The sequence below is a fragment of the Momordica charantia genome, assembly GCF_013281855.1.
Source record: "Momordica charantia cultivar OHB3-1 chromosome 1 unlocalized genomic scaffold, Mcharantia_2.0 BLBB01000001.1, whole genome shotgun sequence".
NCBI classification, from domain to species: Eukaryota; Viridiplantae; Streptophyta; class Magnoliopsida; order Cucurbitales; family Cucurbitaceae; genus Momordica; species Momordica charantia.
The window spans coordinates 16069432-16093102 of record NW_028275157.1 but is presented as its reverse complement, the minus strand read 5'-3'; the positions used below and the strand labels follow the sequence as shown (position 1 = coordinate 16093102).

Genomic DNA, 23671 nt, shown 5'->3' with positions numbered 1-23671 from the left:
CTTAGTCGCAAAATTTCCAGTCAACTTCATGATTAGTTTAATATCGTCCGCCATCTGTCTCTCCTCTTTAAAACTTCAAATTTGATTTTCCATTACATTTCCAAATCCTTTCGTTCAATCAATTTCATCATCTATTCACTGATCTCAGAAACCACCGCCGTGCCTCCCTCGATGAACGGAAATTGAATTGAAATTAGGGAATTGCAGCGATGGCGGCGGCTCAGATGGTAGGGGAGGATATGGCGAGATCGATGAGCCGGCGGAGTTGGGCGTCGGCGAGCCAGAGAAGCTGGGCGACGGCGAGCATTAGGGAGGCGTGGAATGCGCAGCCGGACGTGTTCAGCCGGAGCGGGCGGCAGGAGGACGACGAGGAGGAGCTCAAATGGGCGGCGATCGAGCGGCTTCCGACGTACGACCGGCTGCGGAAAGGGATGCTGAAGCACGTGCTGGAGAACGGGCGCGTGGTCCACGACGAGGTGGACGTCACCAAGATCGGGATGCAGGAGAAGCAGCAATTAATGGAGAGCATGCTCAGAATCATCGAACAGGACAACGAAAAATTCCTCACAAGGCTCAGAGAGCGTACCGATAGGTCAGAGAATTAATGAAGTTCTTCGTTTTTTTCCTTCACAAATGTGTTCGGAATTGGAATTAATTTAGTTAGCGTTGTTGTTGAACAATGAATAGGGTGGGAATTGAGATGCCGAAGATCGAAGTTCGTTATGAGCATTTATCGGTGGAAGGTGAAGTTCGCGTCGGAGCCAGAGCTCATCCCACTCTGCCCAACGTTTTTCTTAATATTGCTGAGGTAACCTTTTCCAATTCCCCCCCCCCCCCCCCCCCCCCCCAAATTTAATTCACATTTTAGAATTAGAACAGTTAATTGAAAAGCAGAATCAACTTTCAACTTGCATCGAAAAAGCCACCATGTGGTTTGGAGTGTAGTTACAATTAATTAGTGCCAAATTGTTTCGGAAGAAGACAATTTAATCATTTGCTTTGCTACAAAAATAATGATATCTTATGCATTTTTTGGTTTTTGAGACGGCAATATTTGGTGGTGATTAATTTGACAGAGCCTGCTTGGATTGGTTCGCCTGGTCCCATCTAGGAAGAGGAAGATCCAGATTCTCAAAGATATTAGTGGCATTGTCAAACCTTCTAGGTAATTAAATATATAACTCTTCTTTATACAATTAACTTCTTACTTATATTAAAAACACAATTCAATCAAAATATCAAATTTGTTAATTTCACGAAAGAAAAGTCAACCTAAATTTAGTTTAATGGTAATTAGTACACATATCTCATTAACAAATCAAGAGTTCGGATATTCTATCTTTATTGGGAGTAAAAAAATGTCATTGAAAATATTTTGATTTCAAATTATGATATTTATATTAAACTCAAATGCTTGTTGCAACTCAGAGTAAATCGGTTTTTTTATTAAATCATTAAAAATTATCAATCAAATGTTAGACATAATATTTAATAATTATACTTTTTAACTCATTTTAAAAATATAAAATACTTATTTATCACACACGTATATGTATATGTATGTGAATTCCTTGTTTTTTCTATTAAAAAAAAATCTCTATTCATTTATAGAATTGAAATTGAAACCAGCCGCGAACCTACATTGGGAAAATTTTTATTTAAAAATGTTTTGTCTATAAATATATTTTTCTTTTTTTTTTCCTTCCTAATAACATCTTTTCTTTTACTTTATTCTCACCTGAGCTCCTCTTTTAAATTTTAAATTCTTTCTGTTTTTCTTATTTAATTATTTTAGTTTAGTTTAAATCTTATTTTTAGTCTCTAATTTTTTAAATTATTCTATTTTAATCTACGAACAAGTAAAATATCCATTTTGGTATGAATTTATTCTATTCTTATTCTTGAACTTTTTAAAAAGTTTTTTAGTCTCTAATAATTTTTCTAAAAAATAATTATTTTGATTTTCATAATAAAAAAATTAGTTCTTTTTAGTATAACTACCTATAAAAGTTTGAACTCTATGTATTAAAATTGAACTATATTCTAATTGATTTATTAATTAGTTAACACATTGATACACAGATAATGTGACTTTTAGATATGTAAAGTAATTATTAACATAGTGACATGATATGGATGCTAATTTGGTAGATTTTAGACTTCAAAACAATAATTTCAAAAACGTAAATAGGTTTTTTTAATTTAATTTTAATTTTTGTAGAGATTAAATTAGACCTTTCAACAGTCTGAACAAAAATCAAAAGAACTAGACATTCCCGTCGAGATGACATTTAAAACATCTGTTGTAGCAACACTGAAAAAGTGGGATAAATATTTTCTAAATTAATTTTCTCACAAAAATTCTCTTCTTCTGGGAACTGGAAGAGAGAAATTACTGTTTATGAAGGTAAAAAATATATGCTTTTTCCTAAGGAAAGGAAATATATGTTCTTGCTGCTAAGCTGATCTGATACATACTTGGTGTGATGTAAAAATGCAGGATGACTCTTCTTCTGGGTCCTCCAAGTTCTGGAAAAACAACATTGCTGCGTGCACTTGCAGGAAAACTAGAAAATAACTTGAGGGTTTGTTTTAAAATCTACAATTCTTAATATTCTCATATAAAGAAAAGAAGAAAAGAAAAAGTAAAATTTCGATTATGAACAGGAAACCGGGAAAATCACCTACTGTGGGCATGAGTTTAAAGAGTTTGTTCCTCAGAGGACGTCTGCATATATCAGCCAACACGATCTTCACAACTGGGAAATGACAGTGAGGGAGACATTCGATTTCTCAGGAAGATGCCAAGGAGTTGGAACCAGGTACGAGATGTTAGAAGAACTTTCACGAAGAGAAAAAGAAGCTGGAATCAAACCCGACCCTGAAATTGATGCATTCATGAAAGCCATTTCAGTTTCCGGCCAAAGAACCAACTTGTTCACAGACTATGTTCTCAAGGTTTTGCCTCCTTCCCTTTTACTCAACCAGCGTCAAAGTTCTTTTCTTTTCTCCTTTTGCTTGAAGCTGAATCTTGAGCATTTTCTGCAGATACTAGGATTGGATATTTGTGCTGATATTATTGTTGGTAATGAGATGAGGAGGGGGATTTCTGGGGGACAGAGAAAGCGTGTAACTACTGGTATGTTTCTTCTTCAGGTGAACCATTTTGCTGGTTTTGTTGGGATTGGTAATGAGACTGATTTTAATTTATGGTTATTTCTTATATTTGGTAGGGGAGATGTTGGTTGGACCAGCAAAGGCACTGTTTATGGATGAAATATCAACTGGGTTAGACAGCTCCACAACTTTTCAGATATGCAAATTCATGAGGCAAATGGTTCACATAATGGATGTAACAATGATAATTTCTCTGCTACAGCCAGCTCCAGAGACCTTTGAACTTTTTGACGATGTAATTTTACTTTCAGAGGGTGAAATTGTGTACCAAGGCCCATGTGACAACGTCCTCGAGTTCTTTGAATTCATGGGTTTCAAATGCCCAGAAAGGAAAGGAGTGGCTGACTTTCTGCAGGAAGTCACATCCAAAAAGGACCAAGAACAATACTGGTCTAGAAAGAGCCAACCTTACAAATACGTTTCTGTTCCTGAATTCATACAAGGATTCAAAAGATTTCATGCTGGCCAACGCCTTAATGCAGAAATCAGTGTTTCTTTTGACAAAAGGAATACCCATCCAGCTGCATTGGTCACCAAAAAATATGGCTTGTCCAATTGGCAACTCGTCAAGGCTTGTTTTTCAAGGGAGTGGCTTTTGATGAAGCGTAACTCATTCATCTATGTGTTCAAGACAGTCCAAATAACAATCATGTCTTTAATTACAATGACAGTGTTCTTCAGGACGGAAATGAAAGTAGGGACTGTGGAAGGTGGTGGCAAATTTTTTGGAGCTCTGTTCTTTAGCTTAATCAATATGATGTTTAATGGAATGGCAGAACTAACGTTGACCATTGCCAGGCTGCCTGTCTTCTATAAGCAGAGGGATTCCTTGTTTTTCCCTGCTTGGGCTTTTGGGTTGCCAATTTGGCTACTCAGAATTCCTTTATCAATTATGGAATCAGGCATCTGGATTAGTCTTACATACTACACAATTGGGTTTGCTCCAGCTGCTAGCAGGTACTTCAAAGTTCGAACCTACTTTTAATATTTAATATTTAAATTGTAAAAACGTCCGAGAAATGTTGAACTGTTGATACTTTAGCTATAGTAAAAGAGCTTCCTTTTGTTATTCTACAGGTTTTTCCGGCAATTCTTAGCATACTTTGGAATCCATCAGATGGCTCTATCACTCTTCCGATTCATCGGTGCAGCTGGAAGAGTTCAAGTTATTGCAAGTACAATGGGAAGTTTCACTCTACTAATGGTCTTTGTATTAGGTGGTTTCATCATTGCCAGAGGTGAGTAGATAAAACCCTTTTTCCCTTTTAATTATTTACCTTAAGCTGATTTCAATGAAACCTCGACTTCTTTCTAGCTTGGATATTAGTAGTACTTGACATTTTAATGCTTGTAGGTGACATCGAACCGTGGATGATATGGGGCTACTACATGTCTCCTATGATGTATGGACAAAATGCTATTCTCATTAATGAATTCTTAGACGATAGATGGAATAAGGTATGATGTGATAATGATTCAAATGTAAATATAGTGTTTTAAAAATCCTATCTGCCAAATTTCATAAACAAGTCATTTGTTTCCAAAACTCTAACTCAATAAGTATTGGCTTGATGCAGCCTCCTACAGATCCCAGATTAAATGGAACTACTGTTGGGAAGATTCTCCTTGCTTCAAGAGACTTTTATGATACCAATAAAATGTATTGGGTTTGTGTTGCAGCACTATTTGGGTTCTCTCTTCTTTTCAACATATTCTTCATCATTGCATTGACTTTCCTAAACCGTAAGTTTAATCGTGTCGTTTCTGTTTATTTTGGGAAAGCTAAACTATTTTGTATTCAATAACCAATGTTTTGCTTGACGAATCAATTTCAGCTTTGGGCGATTCAAGATCTGCCATTGTTGATGAGGCAAATGATAACAAAAATCCATATTCTGCATCCAGAGGTGTAAAACCTGAACGACAAAACTTGAACTCCTTTCCTTGAGTAATTATTTTTTTTGGGTCTAATCTTACTTGAATGTTTGTGGTTAATTACAGGTATTCAAATGCAAACGATAAAGTCTTCAAATGTGGCAAATAATTCAAATCATCCAGCAAAGAAGGGGATGGTTTTGCCTTTTCAGCCCCTTTCACTTGCATTTAACCATGTCAACTACTATGTGGATATGCCTCCAGTAAGTCACTCATTCCTATGATTATCTTCTCAAAAAAGTTCATGCCAATAAACTTCTTTCGTGCAAAGCATATATGGGGATTGCGAGCAGCTTGAACTCGTTGTCTTTGAAAGTTAATGGAGTTTAAAGAGCTTTCCAATTGTACTGCTTTCTTTTCATAAAATCACTCTCCTTTTCAAGTTTTCTGCTCTCGTTAGCCTGGCACTGAAATAAATATTTGTCATCATCAGGAAATGAAGAGTCAAGGGGTTGACGAAGATCGCCTTCAACTACTGCAAGATGTCAGTGGTGCTTTCAGACCTGGTGTCTTGACAGCGCTTGTAGGGGTCAGTGGGGCTGGAAAGACCACTCTAATGGACGTCTTGGCAGGGAGAAAGACGGGCGGATACATTGAAGGAAGCATCAGTATATCTGGTCACCCGAAGAACCAAGAAACATTCGCTCGGGTTTCTGGTTATTGTGAACAAAATGATATTCATTCACCACATATTACTGTCTATGAATCAGTGCTATATTCAGCCTGGCTCCGCCTTCCGTCAAGTGTCGACACAACAACAAGAAAGGTCAGTATCTGAAATGCACATATCTCTGTCTGGCTCAAGTGTTTGAACAACCAAACAGTTTCATACGCCTGAATTTTGTTTATCTTACCTATCTTTTCCTGCCTTTGTTATAGATGTTTGTGGAAGAAGTCATGGAACTAGTGGAGCTTACCCCTCTTAGAGATGCTTTAGTTGGACTTCCTGGGATAGATGGTCTTTCAACAGAACAAAGGAAGAGGTTAACAATAGCTGTGGAGTTGGTGGCCAATCCATCTCTTATTTTCATGGATGAACCGACGTCTGGCCTTGATGCTAGAGCTGCCGCTATTGTTATGCGAACTGTGAGAAACACAGTCGATACTGGTAGAACTGTGGTTTGCACAATTCACCAACCCAGCATAGATATTTTTGAATCGTTTGATGAGGTATTGATACAATTTAGTTTTATCTATGGTCGTTTAACTTCCTTCAAAAAATGAAGCCAGCCTCTTATAGTTTGATCTTGTTCTCATGCATTAAACAGCTATTGTTGATGAAACGAGGTGGACAAGTCATTTATGCAGGGTCTCTCGGTCACCAGTCTCACAGGCTCGTCGAATATTTTGAGGTGAGAACATGGTTTGAGAAATTATTAGTCAACTACCATATTTTTAAAAACTAAAAGCGAACTCGTTATAAAACTGGACCGAAGTGTAATGCTTTTCTTAACTGCTACAGAGCGTTCCAGGGGTTCCAAGGATTAAAGATGGCTACAATCCTGCTACTTGGATGCTTGAAGTGACAGCTTCATCTGTTGAGACTCAACTTGATGTGGATTTTGCAGAAATTTATGCTAACTCTGCACTTTATCAGTACGGTTCACTCGTTTGTCACAATTCTTTGACTCATCTCCTTGGATTGTCATGATGATAATTTTCCCTCTTTCCCTTAATATGTATTGATATTCTTCAGGAGAAATCAAGAACTTATTAAAGAACTCAGTACTCCAGCTCCCGGATCTCAGGAACTCCACTTCCCATCTAAGTACTCCCAATCATTCAATGTTCAGTTCAAAGCTTGTTTCTGGAAATGGTATCGGTCATACTGGAGAAACCCTCGATACAACGTCGTCCGGTTCTTCATGACAACAATTATTGGCCTTTTGTTTGGCCTTATCTTCTGGAACAAAGGAGAGAAAACGTATAAATCAAACTTCATCATCACAGTCGTTTATATAATTTATTGTACTTTCAGTGGTCGATGTCACTCATTAACTACACTATTACTTATCAACAGTGATGAAGAACAAGATCTAAGGAACTTTTTGGGGGCCATGTATGCTGCTATTCTTTTCCTTGGAGCCAGCAACGCCGCTGCAGTGCAGCCAGTCGTCACCATAGAGAGAACTGTTTTCTACCGCGAAAGAGCTGCTGGCATGTATTCTCCATTGCCTTATGCATTTTCTCAGGTAACAAATAAAGGTCGTTTTTTTCTACTGTAATTCATATAGTTCTAAATTATGGAACCGTTTTGCTTACAATACATAACTCCCTCATTCTGCAGGTGTGTTTGGAGGTAATCTACAATGCAATTCAAACACTAATTTACTCTCTACTACTTTTCTCCATGATGGGGTTCCAGTGGAAAGCAACAAATTTTCTGTGGTTCTACTACTTCATTTTGATGTGCTTCGTCTACTTCACAATGTACGGGATGATGATTATTGCACTGACTCCAGGCCCCCAAATTGCGGGCATAGCCATGTCCTTCTTCCTCAGCTTTTGGAACTTGTTCTCCGGATTCATGGTTCCGCGAACGGTAAGCGAATTTGCAACATTTGACACAAACAAATCTGCATCACACAACACTATATGAAGGAACATAGGCCACAACATAACATGAATGCAATTAATTCTAATGATCTTCACTCTTGTTTTGATGCCGACTGCAGCAAATTCCAATCTGGTGGAGGTGGTATTACTGGCTATCTCCAATTGCTTGGACAATCAATGGGCTTGTGACATCTCAAGTAGGAAACAAAGGAGGAAATGTTCTGGTGGCTGGGAGAGGGCAGATCCCAGTGAAAACCTTCCTCAAAGATACATTTGGGTATGAGTATGACTTTCTGCCATACATTGCTTTGGCTCACTTTGGGTGGGTGTTTGCCTACTTCTTTGTGTTTGCTTATAGCATGAAGTTCCTCAACTTCCAAAAGAGATGATTTTTTTATCAATTACAAAACTGGAAAACTACTCTGCACTCTCAATTGGGGGACACCAAATGGGTTGCCTCTCATCTCTATTCTTTATAAATTTTTTTTAACTGTACCAGGGCTTAGGTAAAAATTATACCAGTTGTAGTCTGTAGATTCGTTTTACTTCAGAAATAATCAGTGTATTATATACTAAATACTGAGTGAACTCTTTAGTTCTGTGCTACGTGCATGTGTAATAGAAGTACATCGGAAGCTTCCCGATCATAATTTATTGGATAAAACATCTACTCATTTCTACTAGTTTATTAGAAGAACAAAAAATGAAAGAGTAATAGACAACTAAAATGAAAACAAAGCATTAAAAGGAAAAAAGAAAAGCTAGAGTATTTAATCATCAAATGAGTCCAAAATTAAAAAGACAAAAAAGAAGTAAAGAAAAAGAGAGAATAGAAAATAGATATAAAGCAAATAGAAAATCATTGGTGTGGTTGTATACTTTTTGACTCATTTTCACCTGCCTTCGGCGGTTCCCAAAGGTGGTGTCGGCCGCCGGCAGCGGCGGCGCTGCTCCTCAGACCTCAACTTCACACCACCCTAGGCGTCTTTTCTTGAGCACTTTTGCCCTTTGTTCTGCTCTGTCTAAAAAATAAAATAACGTTTCAATTTAATCTCAAAATATTGGTTAACATCCAGTTTAATTTTTTTTTTTTTTACTTTAATTTAGAGTAGTTTCTAAATTTTCAAATCTAGCTAGGTTTAAGGCAACTAGATCCGAATTCGAACTCAATTATTATATTCTAAAGTTCAGTAGCGATTAAATCAGTACTTTAATAGAAATATAAATATGTTTTTTAATCAGAGGGTTTTCTTTTAAAATATTACAATATTTGATCTACTTTTAACATAATAATCAATTCTGCATTTTGTTAACGGTAATAATACTTAAAAAGTGATAAAATGGATACTTGCCCAAAACAAAAATGAGGCAAAAAAATAATCAAATGAATTTGACCTATAAGCAAGAGGATCAATTTTATTAAGAATCCTAAACATCTGGCAACTAGTTATGTTTTTTGTTTCTCATTTCCTGTTGTTGATGCGTAGATTTTGACCTTCTGGTTCTTCTTCTTGCACACACCTAACTCCGAGAGAGAGTTGAGAAATTGCCTCTCCAAGGTTCTTGTAGTTGAGCCCTAATTCGGATTTACGAGGCTCAATGATCGGCCTCGATCCTGAATAGGTGTGTTTAACCTCCTGATGTAGATCCGAGCGAAGGAGGCCCACATGGTATTTGGTCCGAAGGCGATTGTCGAGAAGTAGGCGTCTCGGCGCTAGGTCGTCCTTTGGGCCGGCCCGTTACATCGCAGGCTGGTCTTCCCCTGATCTCGGGCGTCAATTTCTTGTCTCGTTTCGGGTCGTTTTTGTTCTCTATAACAACTGTGAACATTCTCAAAATTGTATAGAAATTTTGGAAACAATCAGCACAACTTTGTTGTTTCCGTTTCCAAATTGTTACAAAACATAAATATCAATATTGTTTGATCATCCTTCTATTATTAGGTATTGGGGTCATACAATTCTATGTTTTTTTATTAAAAATGAGAAAACAGAAATAAGAAATAGCAACGTTACCCAACGAGCTTTTAATACCTATTGTTCTTGTTTATATTTTACTTTTTATGTTATTTAATAATTTTATAATAAATTTAATAAAGTAACAAATGGATTTTTTGTTTGTTTTTAAAACTTTTAAAAATATATATTTTTTAGTTCAACGAATCATTTGAACTTTGAGCTTTTAGTGGATGATGTATGCATAATTGGTTGGAAAATTTAAAAATTAATTACCATATGAAAAAGTAAAAAGTAAAAATTATATATTGATTTTATTAATTTTAGGGTGTGTTTGGGAGTGAGGGTAGCATTGAGAGATAGATCTGAGCCGGCAACGTGTCGAGTATTGGAGAAGACAGTTGGGCGTGGGAACCACAAGCAGTCATGAAACGTACACTATATAGTCATGCGGGGCATTGTTGGAGTTGTACAGGAGGCACGTAGCAGGTTGTAGTAGGGGGAGATAGTTAGGTAGGTGAAGGTGCCACTTGCCCGATGTTAGAGATGTCCGCCCCCGCCCATTAGAATCCCTTACGCGTGGCGCGACCCTACGCCTTAAACCGTCATCCTACCATCTGCACCTATAAAAGGGAGGATCCTATCACTACCAAATAAGTGAAAAATGTGTCATTGAATATGTGAGGTGTTTACCTTTACTCTTTGACTCTGATTATTGACTTGATCATTAGAACTTTTTAAGCGGGGCACCATACCGATGTCGAGCTTTCTAATTGCAGGCTTATGCGTCCATTGGGCGACGCCCCATTTCGAAGGATACATGGACCTCTCCAAGACTTGCTGTCAACAGATAAGATTAGTGATTTTAGACTGATTTGACCATACCAAAATCACTCCCAAACATATGACAAATATCATCCCCATTCATGATCTTCTCCGAGTGTCTTCAAATTTTAAGTATTTTTGTTTCATTGACTTTGAAAACTTCACCATCTGACTTTGTCATATTGTTTTCTCAGCTAAGAAAAAATGCTTGATTATTTTGAATTGGACGTGGAGTAACATTCTTATTTCCATTTTTATAGTCAATGGTTTGTTATTGGTATGAGGAGGCAATTAATGAAGATTTCCACTAAAAAATAAAATGAATAAAGAAATTTTATTCCTTTATATAACTTAATTTGTATAGATTACGGATGATATTCTCTCCTACCATTGAAAAAGAAAAAAGAAAAAGAAGGGTGATGTGAAGATTATTTGACTATAATTAATTAAACTTTGGCATCTAGAAGGATACTACACTTGTTCTACATCCAACATGGACTTATTTTGAACTCGAAGAAAAAAAAAGTCTAATTGTTCTATATATATTTTATTTATTTTCATTACAGGTACCAAGAAATCTTATAGAAAAATATGAAGTCAAGTAGATAAGTTACCGCCTAGTTCAATGGTAATTGACATATATCTTCAACTAAGAAATTAATTTTTTGTGAATTATTTAATTGAAACTTGACGTAAACATATTTTTCTCTTAAAATAATAGACTTTTTATTTATTTATATCATAATCAATGTTTATAGAAAAAGTATATCAACCAAAATGTATATGTATATGTTAAGTGTCATGCTCAATCATAATTAATATTGGTTTCTAATCAAGAAGTCATGAATTCGAATATTCTCTCATCCACACTTGTTATATTAAAAAAATGTCAGGTGTCAAGTGTCAAGTATCAAACTCAATCCAAATTTTTGTTTAACAATTAATTTAAAGTAATAAAAATAATAAAAATAACTTTTTATGTATAGCTATAAAAGAATATTTGAAAGTCGAGAGACTAGAACAAAATAAATATAAAAACATAAAAAACTAAAATAAAATTTAAAACAGATTAAAAAATTAAGGCCATGTAACATCTTAAGAAGTCATTTTTTATATACTTGTTCAAAAGGCATGGTAAAATAAAATAAAATAAAAATAAAAATAAAAATATGTAAGGATATATTCTCTCTTAGGCTATACATATTTTAATTAGTTATAATACTCTTACTCCATTTCAGTTTTCATCCTTTTAAATATTTTAGTTTAGTATCTATACTTTAATATTAAAGTATGATATACTTTTTACTTAACATCTATGATGACCACGTTACATCATTTTCTTTTTCAATGGATTTTTATTTATGGTTAGCTACGTCAATATCATTTAAAAATAACATGCAGGCCAATAACAATAAAAAAAAGTTTAAGATGAACCATTTACAATATTATTTAAGATGAATACTTAACCTTTGAATGAGATAGGCAGTTGAATGGTATTAGCATTGAAATTTTCCAAGCCGAGAAAAAATGAAAATGACAAAGTAGTGTCTAAAATTGTAATTTTATCATATTTGTTTTCTTCTATTAACAACAATGTTGTGCATTGATTGTTATGAGGTATGAGTGGTCCTAAATAAAGTAGCAAAATAATAATAATAATGTACAATGTAGTTTATTTATTATATATCCGCTGCATCAACATCATTTCAAGTCCAATAAAGAAATTTTTTTAGGATAATTAGAGAAGTAGACATCACGAAAATTTGAATCTTCAATTTTTTAGTCGAAGATGTATACTTTTTTTTTTTGATATCCGTGTGTCCATTTGCGTCCACCTCGATTAATCACGGATCAATCGAATCCTACTATATTTTGTTGACAGGTAACTCGTGAGATATTAAATCTTAGGTAGGTGGTCGCCATGGTTTGAACGATATATACCTAATTAAACTATGTTCACATTGATCGTTATCATCAATTTTGCGTAATTATATAGAAAATACTTAGCTTCCAATAAGGACCTATATTTTTTTAGTACAATATACGAGGGTGTAGATTCAAACTTACAATTTCTTTATTTAAAAATAGTAAGATCGTCAAATTTTCGATAGTCAAGTAAGTATTTTCCTTACTTTCATAGAAAGTTATATAGAATATAAGTGGTCCTAAACAAAATATGGTAGCAATAAATAACAAAAGTGGTCCTAAATAAAACATGGTAGAGCAATATACAACAAAATAAAGCCATGCTCCACTCCAAGTAAAATTCATAGGAAATGAATTATGATCATATGATACGGACCAATTTAATAATTAAAGACCCAAGGGGAAGGGGGGGAAAAAAAAGAAAAACCACCGTTGCTTCCCTTGCTTTAATATATATCTTCAAAAGTCAATTAATTAATTAAATGGAAATTAGGAGCCGATTGTAAAAGCAAAAGAAAGAAAGAAAAAGCAGGCGACCAAAGAATAGGAATTAGGATAGTTCATTGATTCGTTCAAGAAACGACGAGAGGAGATCGAGAGAGAGATGCAGGCGCAGGGGGAGCAGAATCAGCAGCTAATGTTGCAGAATTCTGGAAATTTGAGCTTCAGCAGTAAGGAAGATGAAGAGATGTCGAAATCCGCGCTTTCGGCTTTTAGGGAAAAGGAGGAGGAGATCGAGCGCATGAGAATCCAAATTCAGCACAAACTTCAAGCTCGACTCGGCCGAGTCGAGGAAGAAACCAGGCGTTTGTCCTCCATTCGAGAGGTCCTTCAATTTTCCTAAACCTAATTCCTTTCTCTGCAATTCCTGTTCCTACTCCGACTTCGATTATCTTTCCACAAATCTTTTCAATTTGTGACCTAACCTTCTATTGTTGTTTTTGTTTCTACTTTTCGAAATCTTACGGTTTTCTCTCTTTCAAAATCCCAAAATTCAACTCCTCTACAAGAAGCCCTATCGAAATCGCATGGTTTTCTGTTATATTCCTGAAATTTCAAGAAGAAGCCCTAAGAAAATTGAATTGATGAACAGGAGCTTGAAGCAATAGGGGATCCAACGAGGAAGGAAATTGGACAAATTCGTAAGAAAATTGATGCTGTAAACAAGGAATTAAAGCCTCTTGGACAGACCTGCCAAAAGAAGGTAACTAATTAATTCTCTTTATACTTATTTTAGGATTATTATTTTAGTTTTTGGTACAATTCGACCTTTTTCACACTCGAATCCTAAATTCTTTTTTTTTTTTGGGAATTTTTAGATGATTATACAATATCTTTTTAAATCTAACTTAGAAGAAGAAGTACAAAAAGGAAAAAAAAAAAAGACTAAACTAAGAATAAATATTTTTATGTATATACAATATTTTTAAAAATCTAACTGTTTATAAATTTGTATCGTTTAAATAAATAAAAATGTTAGTTGTTTTAAAAAATAAGTCAATTATAGCTTGTTTGGTAAGCTATAATTTTGGAAAAGAAAAAAAAAAGGTTGGTATATTGCGGATATTAATTTCTTTATTTGGATCTTCATCTTTTAAAAATACTTTTTAAATCTTAATTAAATTTTCGAAAAACTAAAAAAAAAAAAAGTAATTTGAAAACAAGTTAATAACTTCTAACATTTAGCCAGTTTTATAAACTCTCACGAGGTAGATTACAATTAATAAAAATGATCCATCCACAACTCAAAAAATAAAATAATTATGCAACAAGCTAGTAGATTTTTCAACAGTTCATCAATGAATTTAGAACAATATGGATTCTGCAATGGATGAAAATTGGTTCAAACAGTCTTGTTTTGTGTGGCAGGAGAAAGAATACAAAGATGCCCTTGATGCTTTTAACGAAAAGAACAATGAAAAAGTACAGTTAATATCAAAACTAATGGAGGTTAGTTTGGTAAATTGGCTCTCTCCCTTTTCCCACCTCAAAAAAAATGTTAATCAATTGTATAATTTGGAAGCCTTAATTAATCTAAAGTAGAGATTTTTTGTTCCAATTGATCGCAGATGGTTGGTGAAAGCGAAAGGCTAAGGATGAAGAGGTTGGAAGAGCTGAGTAAGCATGTCGATAACACTTCCTAATTTAATTCCTTAATTCGTCAAATATAAAGTTAACTTTGTGTTATGTGCTACTTTTTACTTTACTCTCTATATATGTGTTCTGTATGGGTGTTTCAATTTAATCACTCTCATATATTTTATTTCATTTTGGTTTACTTTTTACTTCACTAAACATTCACAATTTAGGGTAACATATATGTATGTAATGTTTTTAGCTATTCAAAAATATATTGTACTTAAACTCTGTTTTCATCTTATCCTACACATTATTTTTGTTTTTTGTAATCCGAGACTTGTTTGTGAGACATCTAGAATTTTTTCTATTAAGCTCAGTAGAATTATCAAACTTGAGACTAAGTAGTTGTTTATTTATTCTTTAATTTTGTTTGGAATATAAAAATCCTGTCAAATATCATTCCATAGGAGATTTATTCCATCTTATTCAATTTTAAGTAAAATTAGATATCAAGTAGTTATGCGAATTTGAGGATATACTTTAAGGTTTAGGAAATTTCATTAAAGATACTTTGAAAGGAAGATAATTCAAATTTGTGTATTTATATAACTAAGTAGATGTAACGTTCCAAATATGATGAGTAGATATATAATTTAACTTAAAAATATTTTAAATTTTGTATTAGCATTCTGATAAGAACATTGAATATCAGAATTCTCTATTATTTTGAAGAAGTATGTTTTGAAATTTTAAAAGATAATTATCCTCTTTTTTATTTTAAATGAGAAATTTTGTTGTGATTTCTTTTAAGACATATTTGAAAGTAAGAGGGTTCTTTTTTAGGTAAATAATCAAGTGGGTTTATAATCAACATAATTGCAAATATATCAAAAGTTGGAACACATAAATTGCTATGATTACTATTAATTAAAATGTTGATTAATTAGTGATAACAAAATCCAGGCTGAGCTATATAAATAAATCAATGACTGGTGGATAAATTAAAACATATTGATTACTATCACTAAAGTTAATTAATCATTAATAATTTTTTTAAAAATTATTGTATTCACACATCATTTTAGAGAAATATATTTGGTTTAGCTTATACAAAACATATGTTTATAAATATTGTTTAAAAAAGAAGCTAACCATTTCAATTTTTAACTTTTTTTAGTTTTACCCATAATAATCAAAGCCACATGAGTATCTCGTAAAAGAAGATATGAAGCAAAGGCCTAGCCCTAGCATAGGACCCCACTAAATATTAGATTGGGCCAAGCCCTTATATAGGACTCCACTAAATTTTAGATTGGGCCAAGCCCTAGAACGTGGAACCCACTAAATATTAGATTGGGCCCAGCCCTACCGCTGGGACCCTACTAAATATTAGATTGGGCCCAGCCCTACCGCTGGGACCCTACTAAATATTAGATTGGGCCAAGCCCTAACGTGAGTGTCCGTTTTCCGTCTTTTGAATCATGTAGTTTTTTAATATCGAGTTCTAGAGTTATTTTACTAAATGATCTTTTTGTTTACTCTTTTGCCCTCCATGCTTTTGATTAATGAAATGTCTAACAATTAACTAAATATCTCAAAATTGAATGTATCAGATGTTAATCCATGTTAATTAGGTTAAATATGAATGTCAACACGAACACGAGTATAACTTAGAGGCATCTTACTTCTTTTCTTGAGGTCAGAGGCTCATGTTCCTATCCAAAATATATATATGTTAAATATGAACGACATATTGACTATATCAAATTTAAATTATATATTTAGACCAACATAAATATTGCTCAGCAGTTACATCTTGCTCCTCATCCCATCTTTATTAGTACTAAAAAAAAGTTTAGATCATCTAATTAATGTATGAAAATTGATCCGTAGTCTCACACATTAATATCATTTAAATCTTCAAACGTTTACAAATTAATTTAATAAGTTATCCCAATTTTCTTAGGGTTACAACTCACTGCTATAAATCTTAAATCATATAGGTAAGGCTAATAAAAGGAAAGGTTGGGGAATATATTACTCTCTTTTTGGAAGGGTGGGTGGCGGTGTGCCAAAACATGTCTCTTTAATTAAAAGTGGTTTGTCTTAAAGATTCTCTCTAATGGAGAATTTTAAACATGAACAACACATAATAATTTTTTAATTACTTTTTATAATGATAGAATTTGTTATTAGAATAAATTCATGCTTCGATTAGAATTTTATTACCATTCAACTGAGGTACCGTTCTAAATTTCTAATTGAGATTACTGTAACTTAATTAATTGAGCTATATATCCGGTTATTTATTTTACTTATTTTTTAAAAATAAAATTAGAAAACAAAAATCTTATTAAGCGTGACTACTTTTATGGGTTTTTTTTCTTATAAAATTTGTGGCACAATTTTTAGATATCTTTTATCGTAACAACAAAAATCGTGGGTGTAAACATGTTTAAGAAAATCATTATAGAATTCAGATTTGATGAGCTCCAACAAATTTACCAACAAGATGAGAGAGAATTTGGAAATAGAAATTGAGCATGAAACAATTTCTCAGAACAACATTCGGAACTTTTGAGAAAATGAAAGGAAAAGAGAAAAAAAAAAAAAAGGAAAATGAGACAAGAACCGACAAGGCGCATCACTGTCCCATAACTCGGAAGGTCACAACACAAACAACCCTAAGGCATAATTTAGTCCCATAACTAGAACGAAGAATAGTCAATAAAACACACAGTTTTTGGACCAAATGCAAATAATAATAATAATAATAATAAACCTTATATACAATAAATATGTCATGTTTTTTTCTCATGTTCTTTAATGCAATTGAAGATTTGAGGAAAAAGTCCAATTCCCATATCATTCAATTTAGATTTGTGTTTCAGTGTCATCTTGTTCCTTCTCCACTGTCACTGTGTATTGTGTATTGCAGTTGGTGACTAGGTGAAGAGAACCCACCTCCCATGGCAAAAAGAGAGAGAGAGAGAGAGAGAGAGAGAGAGACTAAATTTTGTCTTTTCTTTTTCCTTTTTGCATTTTAATTAGATCTTTGTATGTTTCCGTTTGTGTCTTCTTCTTCCCTTAGACACACCTAATTGTATAAGATATGGACCATGGTCACATGCCTTAGCCATGCATCACTCCTATTTGGAAACATAAATTTAATTATTTTCATGTGTAGATCTTTAGAATCTCACATCATTTATAAGTGTAATCTTTTAAGATGTTACATGTTTGACATCAATACAACAAGTGCAATTAAAAAACAAAAACAAAACATAAAATGAAAAGAGAGAAGGAAAAACTCTAAATTAGCAGAAACTATGTAAGGAATAATTCTCGACCACCGGTGTCAATTTGACACTTAAATCGACTAGGTTAGTCAATTTAACACTTTTTACAATTTTATGAGAAAGAGCTGAGAAAGACGAGAGACTAGAGAGAATTGAGAGAGGGAGAAACGAGTGCTAAGGATCCTACATTGAAAAGAGAAAGGACGTAACAATAGTTTAAATAGAAATAGACTATTCCTCTCATTGCGAATTGAGTTTATGTATTACAAGAGTGTTCCTTCAAACATACGTTACGTACATAGACAAAAATCAAAATAGTTAGACCCATAACTAAAAGTAGCGGAGAGAATATTAGAATCAAGTTGTTATCGTTGTGAAAAGGGAGGGGAAAAGGTGTAGAACAAATTTAGGGTACAGTGAGAGATCGGGTGAATAAGTAATAATGTTGAAATGTATCCATTTTGGGAATGTTTATTTAGTTGGATTTATGGGTTTGTATTTGTAAAGGGAGGTGATTAAACAAGTTTGGAATTTGTGTAGAAACATGTTATGAATGGAACAGAAGAGTATCCAAATTCATTAACATTGGAATTTAGAATCCTATGTTGAAGAGGTGATGGTGGGGGAGACAAATATCCGACCGTTTCTGAAACCAGGATGCGGCGTTTTTGAATTCTACTTACATTCCACGTGGAACTCAATCACTGGATCTCTCTAAACGACGCCGCTTAGTGACACCCTTTTGTCGTTTTCCTACGCCTTTTCGTGGGCACGTGGGTCCCACTTGGATTTTCTTTTCTTTCTTTCTTTCTTTTTTTTTTTTTTTTTTTTTGCAAAATTAAATAAAAACAAATAAAACCCATTGCCGTAACCGTGGCAGCTTCTCCTTCTGACGTCTTAATTCGGTCGGTACTCGTTTCCATTGCATATGATATAAACTTAAACTTAGGTATTATAATTTATAATTTGCTAAACTTTCTGGTTTTCCTTTTTTTCTTTTCTTTTTCTTTTTGTGTGTTATAAATTTGGTTTGTGAAGTTTGATAATTTTGCATGATATAACAACGAGTGATTACAAAAGTACTAAGTAGGATGGATACATGTATCTATTACATCAAAATTTTTAGTCTATCTACCTTTATTTTCAATTAATTTACGTTCTTGAATTATATCGTGTCGAATAATTCGTTATCATTTAAGCAAGGACGATAACAACATTGACTTAATATTTCAAAAAATTTAAAGTTGACATGATAAAAAATTTCTAGGAGATATATTTATCGTGCTTTTTTAAAGGGGAGAAAGGATGAAAAAATCAAATGTACCTACTTTCATCGAATAAAGACGAGGAACAAACGTTAGTAAAATTGCGCTTCTATAGATTTTTTTTTTATTGAGATAGAAGGGGAAGGAAAAGAAAATTATGACAGTGAAGATGAAAATTAGGAAGTTAAGTGCTTACATTCATATCTTAATTTAAGTTAAATTTGAACCTTGAATGAATTTTAGTTAATTAATTTTACTCAAATTAATTCAACATATATACTCTTTGATCATAAAACTGACAAACTCCTTGGCCGATGTACAAAGGAACTTCTATAGTCGAGTTATGAATCAAGGACAAAGTACTTCAAAGCCAAGCTATGAATCAATGACGAGGCGATCCATGACCGAAGTACTTCATGGTCAAGCTATCTCTTATGGCTGAGGAACTTCATGGTCGAGCTATCTCTTATCTATTAATACCTCATCTTATGATCTGTTATTCTATTAGTCCATGTGTCACGTCATTTTTTATCATCTAACACCCTCCAATATAAAATTGACAACAAAAATGGACAATCACACAAAATTACCAAAATATGCATTGACTTTCCAGTCTTTGCAAAGCACATTGAAAATAGATGTTGGTTCCATCAATAAGATAAGTCTCTCACTTCTCATATATGATATGTTTCATTCACAAATGATTGGTTGTTCCTTTTTCTTATTGAAATAAAGATGATTAGTTGTTCTAATTATGAAAGTAATGTAAACAAATATTAAGTGACATTCTTTTTCATTTTTTTATTATATGATGATTAAACACTAACTCACACATTAAGTAGTACATGCATTTCACCCTATGGGTCATATTAATTATGCACCCATTAATGATGAAGATTCCAGAACATTAACACTTGTATAATTAATCAAGAAAAAGAAAAAGTAAAGCATTTGATTAATTGCCAAATGATGGGCAAAATGATAACATACAAAACTTCTTACACTTTTTCAAATTAAAGTTACTTTTAAAAGATGAAACTCCAAACTCCAAAGTAATGAATGGGGGATAAAGGTTGGTGTGTTGGTTGTGAATAATCATAAGTTATGCTATTAAAAAATTGTAAAGTCTAGAATCATAAGTTATGTAAAATGGGATATTAGGTCCTTATCCTGTTGGAATACTTACCAATTAATTACACCATACTTTTATAATTTAAAATAAAAAAGAAGAAATATGGAATAATATTAATTTATAATGTTGGTAGCCAAAGCCAACCCATGATCTACCCAACCACTCCTACCTACCATAAAAGTGTTGCCTTCTAATGATTGGTCTTGAGGATTATTATTCATTACCCCCAAAAAAAAAAAATTTCCATTGTACATAAAGAGGTGACTTTCATGAAAATGTTATTATAGAAATTGATTTAGTAATGAGATGGTATATACAATTGTCATACCCTCATTTTCTTTCTTTCTTTTCAATTACTTGTATTTTGTTTTCTTTATTATTGTAATTGTTAAGTTAAATTAACAAAGTATGTATAATTAAACTTTTAAAAGTAAAAAGACTAAATTGGGTTAATGTATAGGACATTTATTATATGCAAAAGGTTGATGGTTCGATATCACTTCATAATCGAGTTGAATTTAAAAGTGAGTTTAATTATCATTTTTTCGCTTCGATTAAAGCTTATAATACATATTTATTATTTTTTAGAAGAAACAAAAATGGAATGGATAGAAGGTTAAAATTTTACAGCATAATTATAATTGAAAACTATAAAAAGAAGACTTTGACTTACCAGTTATGCTTTAGTTGGTCGGTTTTCTACGACTCTTTTTAGATGATAACATCAAATAATTTGTCATGTTAAATATTTATTATTTTTTTACCAATAGTATGGATACCTGATGAATTTTAATATAAAAATAGAGACATTTACAAACCTAGGATGCACTTGAAGTTTGACTAATTAAACTTAAACTACATTTCAATGGACAAATATTATTATTTTATGATATATTATTTTGAACAGCCCATCTTGTCAACTGAATTTTAAAAACAGAGGCCTTTTGAAGGAGTAATAATATTTTGGGGAGAAAAAAATGTAAAGGGTATGCTTTTTACCCCATGGAAGCAATCATTTCGATTCTTATAATTTTTACTGATTCCATAATCCATCATCAAATAATGAAACTGCTATGGAGAAAGCTTGGAGAGGTCTTTTCTTCTCCGTTCCATTTACCTCTAAACAATATTGGGTGTCCCATGAGTTTAAAAAACAATGTTTTACTATTATTTCTTAGTAAATAAAAAACTTTTAAACTACATTTGATCTGAGATAGTTTTCACTTTTATTGTGAACCCACGAAAGAAAGTCAGAATTCTGAAGAACCGAAGAATTTCAGACAATAACTTCTTTTACCAAATGACCAACCTTCCAATTTGAATTTTCTATTAATTAATGCGGGCAAATTTGACATCTTGGAACAATCTTTTTAAATCCACAATTTCTTTCACACCAAGTCTTCTTCTCCCCCTCGATCAATTGAATCGCCTCTAGGCAATCGGATTGAATGAACACCTTTGAAATAATTATTCGATTTGCAAGCCTCATGCTCTCCTTAATTGCATATTTCATTGGATTTGCAAACCTCGTACTCTCCTTAATTAAGAACAGTTAATATTTTTAGTATTAAACATATTATAGAATAATTGAAATTAATGTTGGGTTTATCGAGTCCTAAGGTAGAAAAAGAAGAAATAGTTTTAATCAACCATGATTTACAAGTGAAAGAGAGAGAGTGCATTCAAATTTGAAAACTTTAAAATGTGGATGAAATATAAAGGCTGTAAAAGTAAAACCTAGGCCATCATCATGATTCATGACCCTATTTGCAATAATTAATAAATAGAAAGGGCTCGTTGACTCGACAAAAAGAACACATTAAAAGCAAAATCCCTGTTTTCCAGCCTAAAATTGGCATCTATCTCTCCTCCCTTTTCAATTTTTAAACCTCATTACTTTAAATAGAAATCCTCAAAACAAATTAATTACACATCTCCAAACTTTATTCTGTGATCATATCACCCATTCCTCGTGCCACAAAAGTTTTAACTTTAATATAGTTTATATTTTTTAAAATATTAAATCATCTCCATGCTTTTGTAAATTAATCTTAATAGTCTCGGTGGTTTATCATTTATAACCACTATTAGATGTAAAAAATGTAATAAATGACACAAATTTGAATTAATATAGCATTTGCAATAGTATGTCATCAAATTTAACACCAATAATTAAGGGATGCCATTCTTCATCCCAAAAATACTATCAATTTTATGCCTATTGTTATTTCACATCTCTTCTTAACAAGGGAGTCTTCATCTTAACGTGCTCCTTCAATAATCAAACTTTCTTTTAGTTTCATCTACCGTTCTACATTTGTATCTCTACTTCATGCTTATAAATTATAGGAATTATAGGAGGAGGTTGAGCAATAGTGTGGCTGTCAGTTTAACACTATTTGATATGTATGAGAGAAAAATTAAGGGACACAACGAAGTTTTTTCATATTTGTACAATGACACATGATATTATCTACTTGGGATAGAATTTTTCATGATTTTGTTTAGTTTCACTAAGAAAATCTCATACTAACAGAGATGTTCATCCTCAATTACATACCACATAAATGTTATAATGAGATGATGAGAAGTGCATATCTAGAGGGTAGAAGCTGAAATGTAGTGAAAATGAGTTAAAATAAAAGAATAATGTGAAATAAGTATGAAATTGAATTATATGAGAGGCGTTGAGCAGCCCAAAAACATTCCTCCCTTCCTAAAAGACAAAAGGAAAGATAAGGTGAATTTCAAAGATGAAAGCTTGAGTGACAACAAAACAGAACTGTAAAAATAACGGCGGCCCCACAAAATCTCATCCTCTAGTTTTTCTTTTTCCTGGCACCTTGACATTTCAATTATATATATTGGTACAATAAATAGGAATGAAGTACATGGTCAAAGATAAATGTCAATTATTACTAGATCAAATTCACGTTGGCAGCAATTCAATGATATTAATGTCTCTTTGCACGCCTTAATTATTTTTTACAAGACTTCATTTAATCGAGAAATCGGTCTAAGAAACTACTTTTCCTTTATAAGTTTTTGAAGAAAAATAATAGATTTAGATAATTAACTTGTATACTTTGGAGAGTTGTTAGGAAAAGAAATAAATAAATAAATTTATAGAAATAGTATTTTGGGAGGAGAATGAGAATTTGAATTAAAGGTGAGGGAGTCCGGAGTAGTAGTGGTGGTCAAAGGACGCTGGAGAGACAGGCACGCGTGTTGTGTTTTGTTTCCTAAAAAGTTTATTTTTATTTTGTTTTTCCATTTCCCTAAACTAAACCATTCCTTTTTGGTTTCGCCATCTCTTTCACTTTAATCTTTCCTCCAAATGCAACTCCACTATGCTTATTGTTTCATAAAACAACACAAAAATAATTAAAATGAAACCATTCTCAATTATTATGGACACCAATACCAAAAATATGACAAACTAATTCAATCTCAAAAAAGGATCCCAACCAAATTTTTGGCTACCTAGCCTAGTATAGTACTCTTAAGATTAAGTTATCTAAC

The 23671-nt window shown here is 32.9% G+C and overlaps 2 protein-coding genes and 1 long non-coding RNA gene across 3 annotated transcripts; 2 read left to right on the top strand and 1 right to left on the bottom strand.

Moving 5' to 3' along the window:
* On the top strand, positions 1 to 8334 carry LOC111013754 (ABC transporter G family member 39). Its single transcript, XM_088119880.1, has 20 exons — positions 1 to 592; positions 688 to 808; positions 1077 to 1165; positions 2501 to 2585; positions 2668 to 2958; positions 3049 to 3139; positions 3234 to 4134; positions 4255 to 4415; positions 4532 to 4635; positions 4755 to 4920; positions 5013 to 5084; positions 5179 to 5315; positions 5546 to 5878; positions 5992 to 6282; positions 6381 to 6464; positions 6575 to 6708; positions 6809 to 7036; positions 7133 to 7304; positions 7400 to 7654; positions 7788 to 8334. Exons 1-20 carry the CDS (start codon positions 210 to 212, stop codon positions 8055 to 8057), a joined length of 4368 nt encoding a protein of 1455 aa, XP_087976006.1. The 5' UTR covers positions 1 to 209; the 3' UTR covers positions 8058 to 8334.
* LOC148213343 (uncharacterized) lies at positions 7397 to 8684 on the bottom strand. The gene is made up of 2 exons (XR_015788909.1): positions 8548 to 8684; positions 7397 to 7688 (listed from the first exon to the last, which is right to left on the bottom strand). It is a non-coding gene; the product is annotated as an uncharacterized LOC148213343 (long non-coding RNA).
* A 4116-nt stretch (positions 8685 to 12800) lies between these two features.
* On the top strand, positions 12801 to 14741 carry LOC111013636 (uncharacterized). Its single transcript, XM_022288124.2, has 4 exons — positions 12801 to 13200; positions 13468 to 13578; positions 14244 to 14324; positions 14444 to 14741. The coding sequence occupies exons 1-4, from the start codon at positions 12979 to 12981 to the stop codon at positions 14516 to 14518; spliced, it is 489 nt and encodes a 162-aa protein (XP_022143816.1). The 5' UTR covers positions 12801 to 12978; the 3' UTR covers positions 14519 to 14741.
* The last annotated feature ends 8930 nt before the right edge of the window (positions 14742 to 23671 follow it).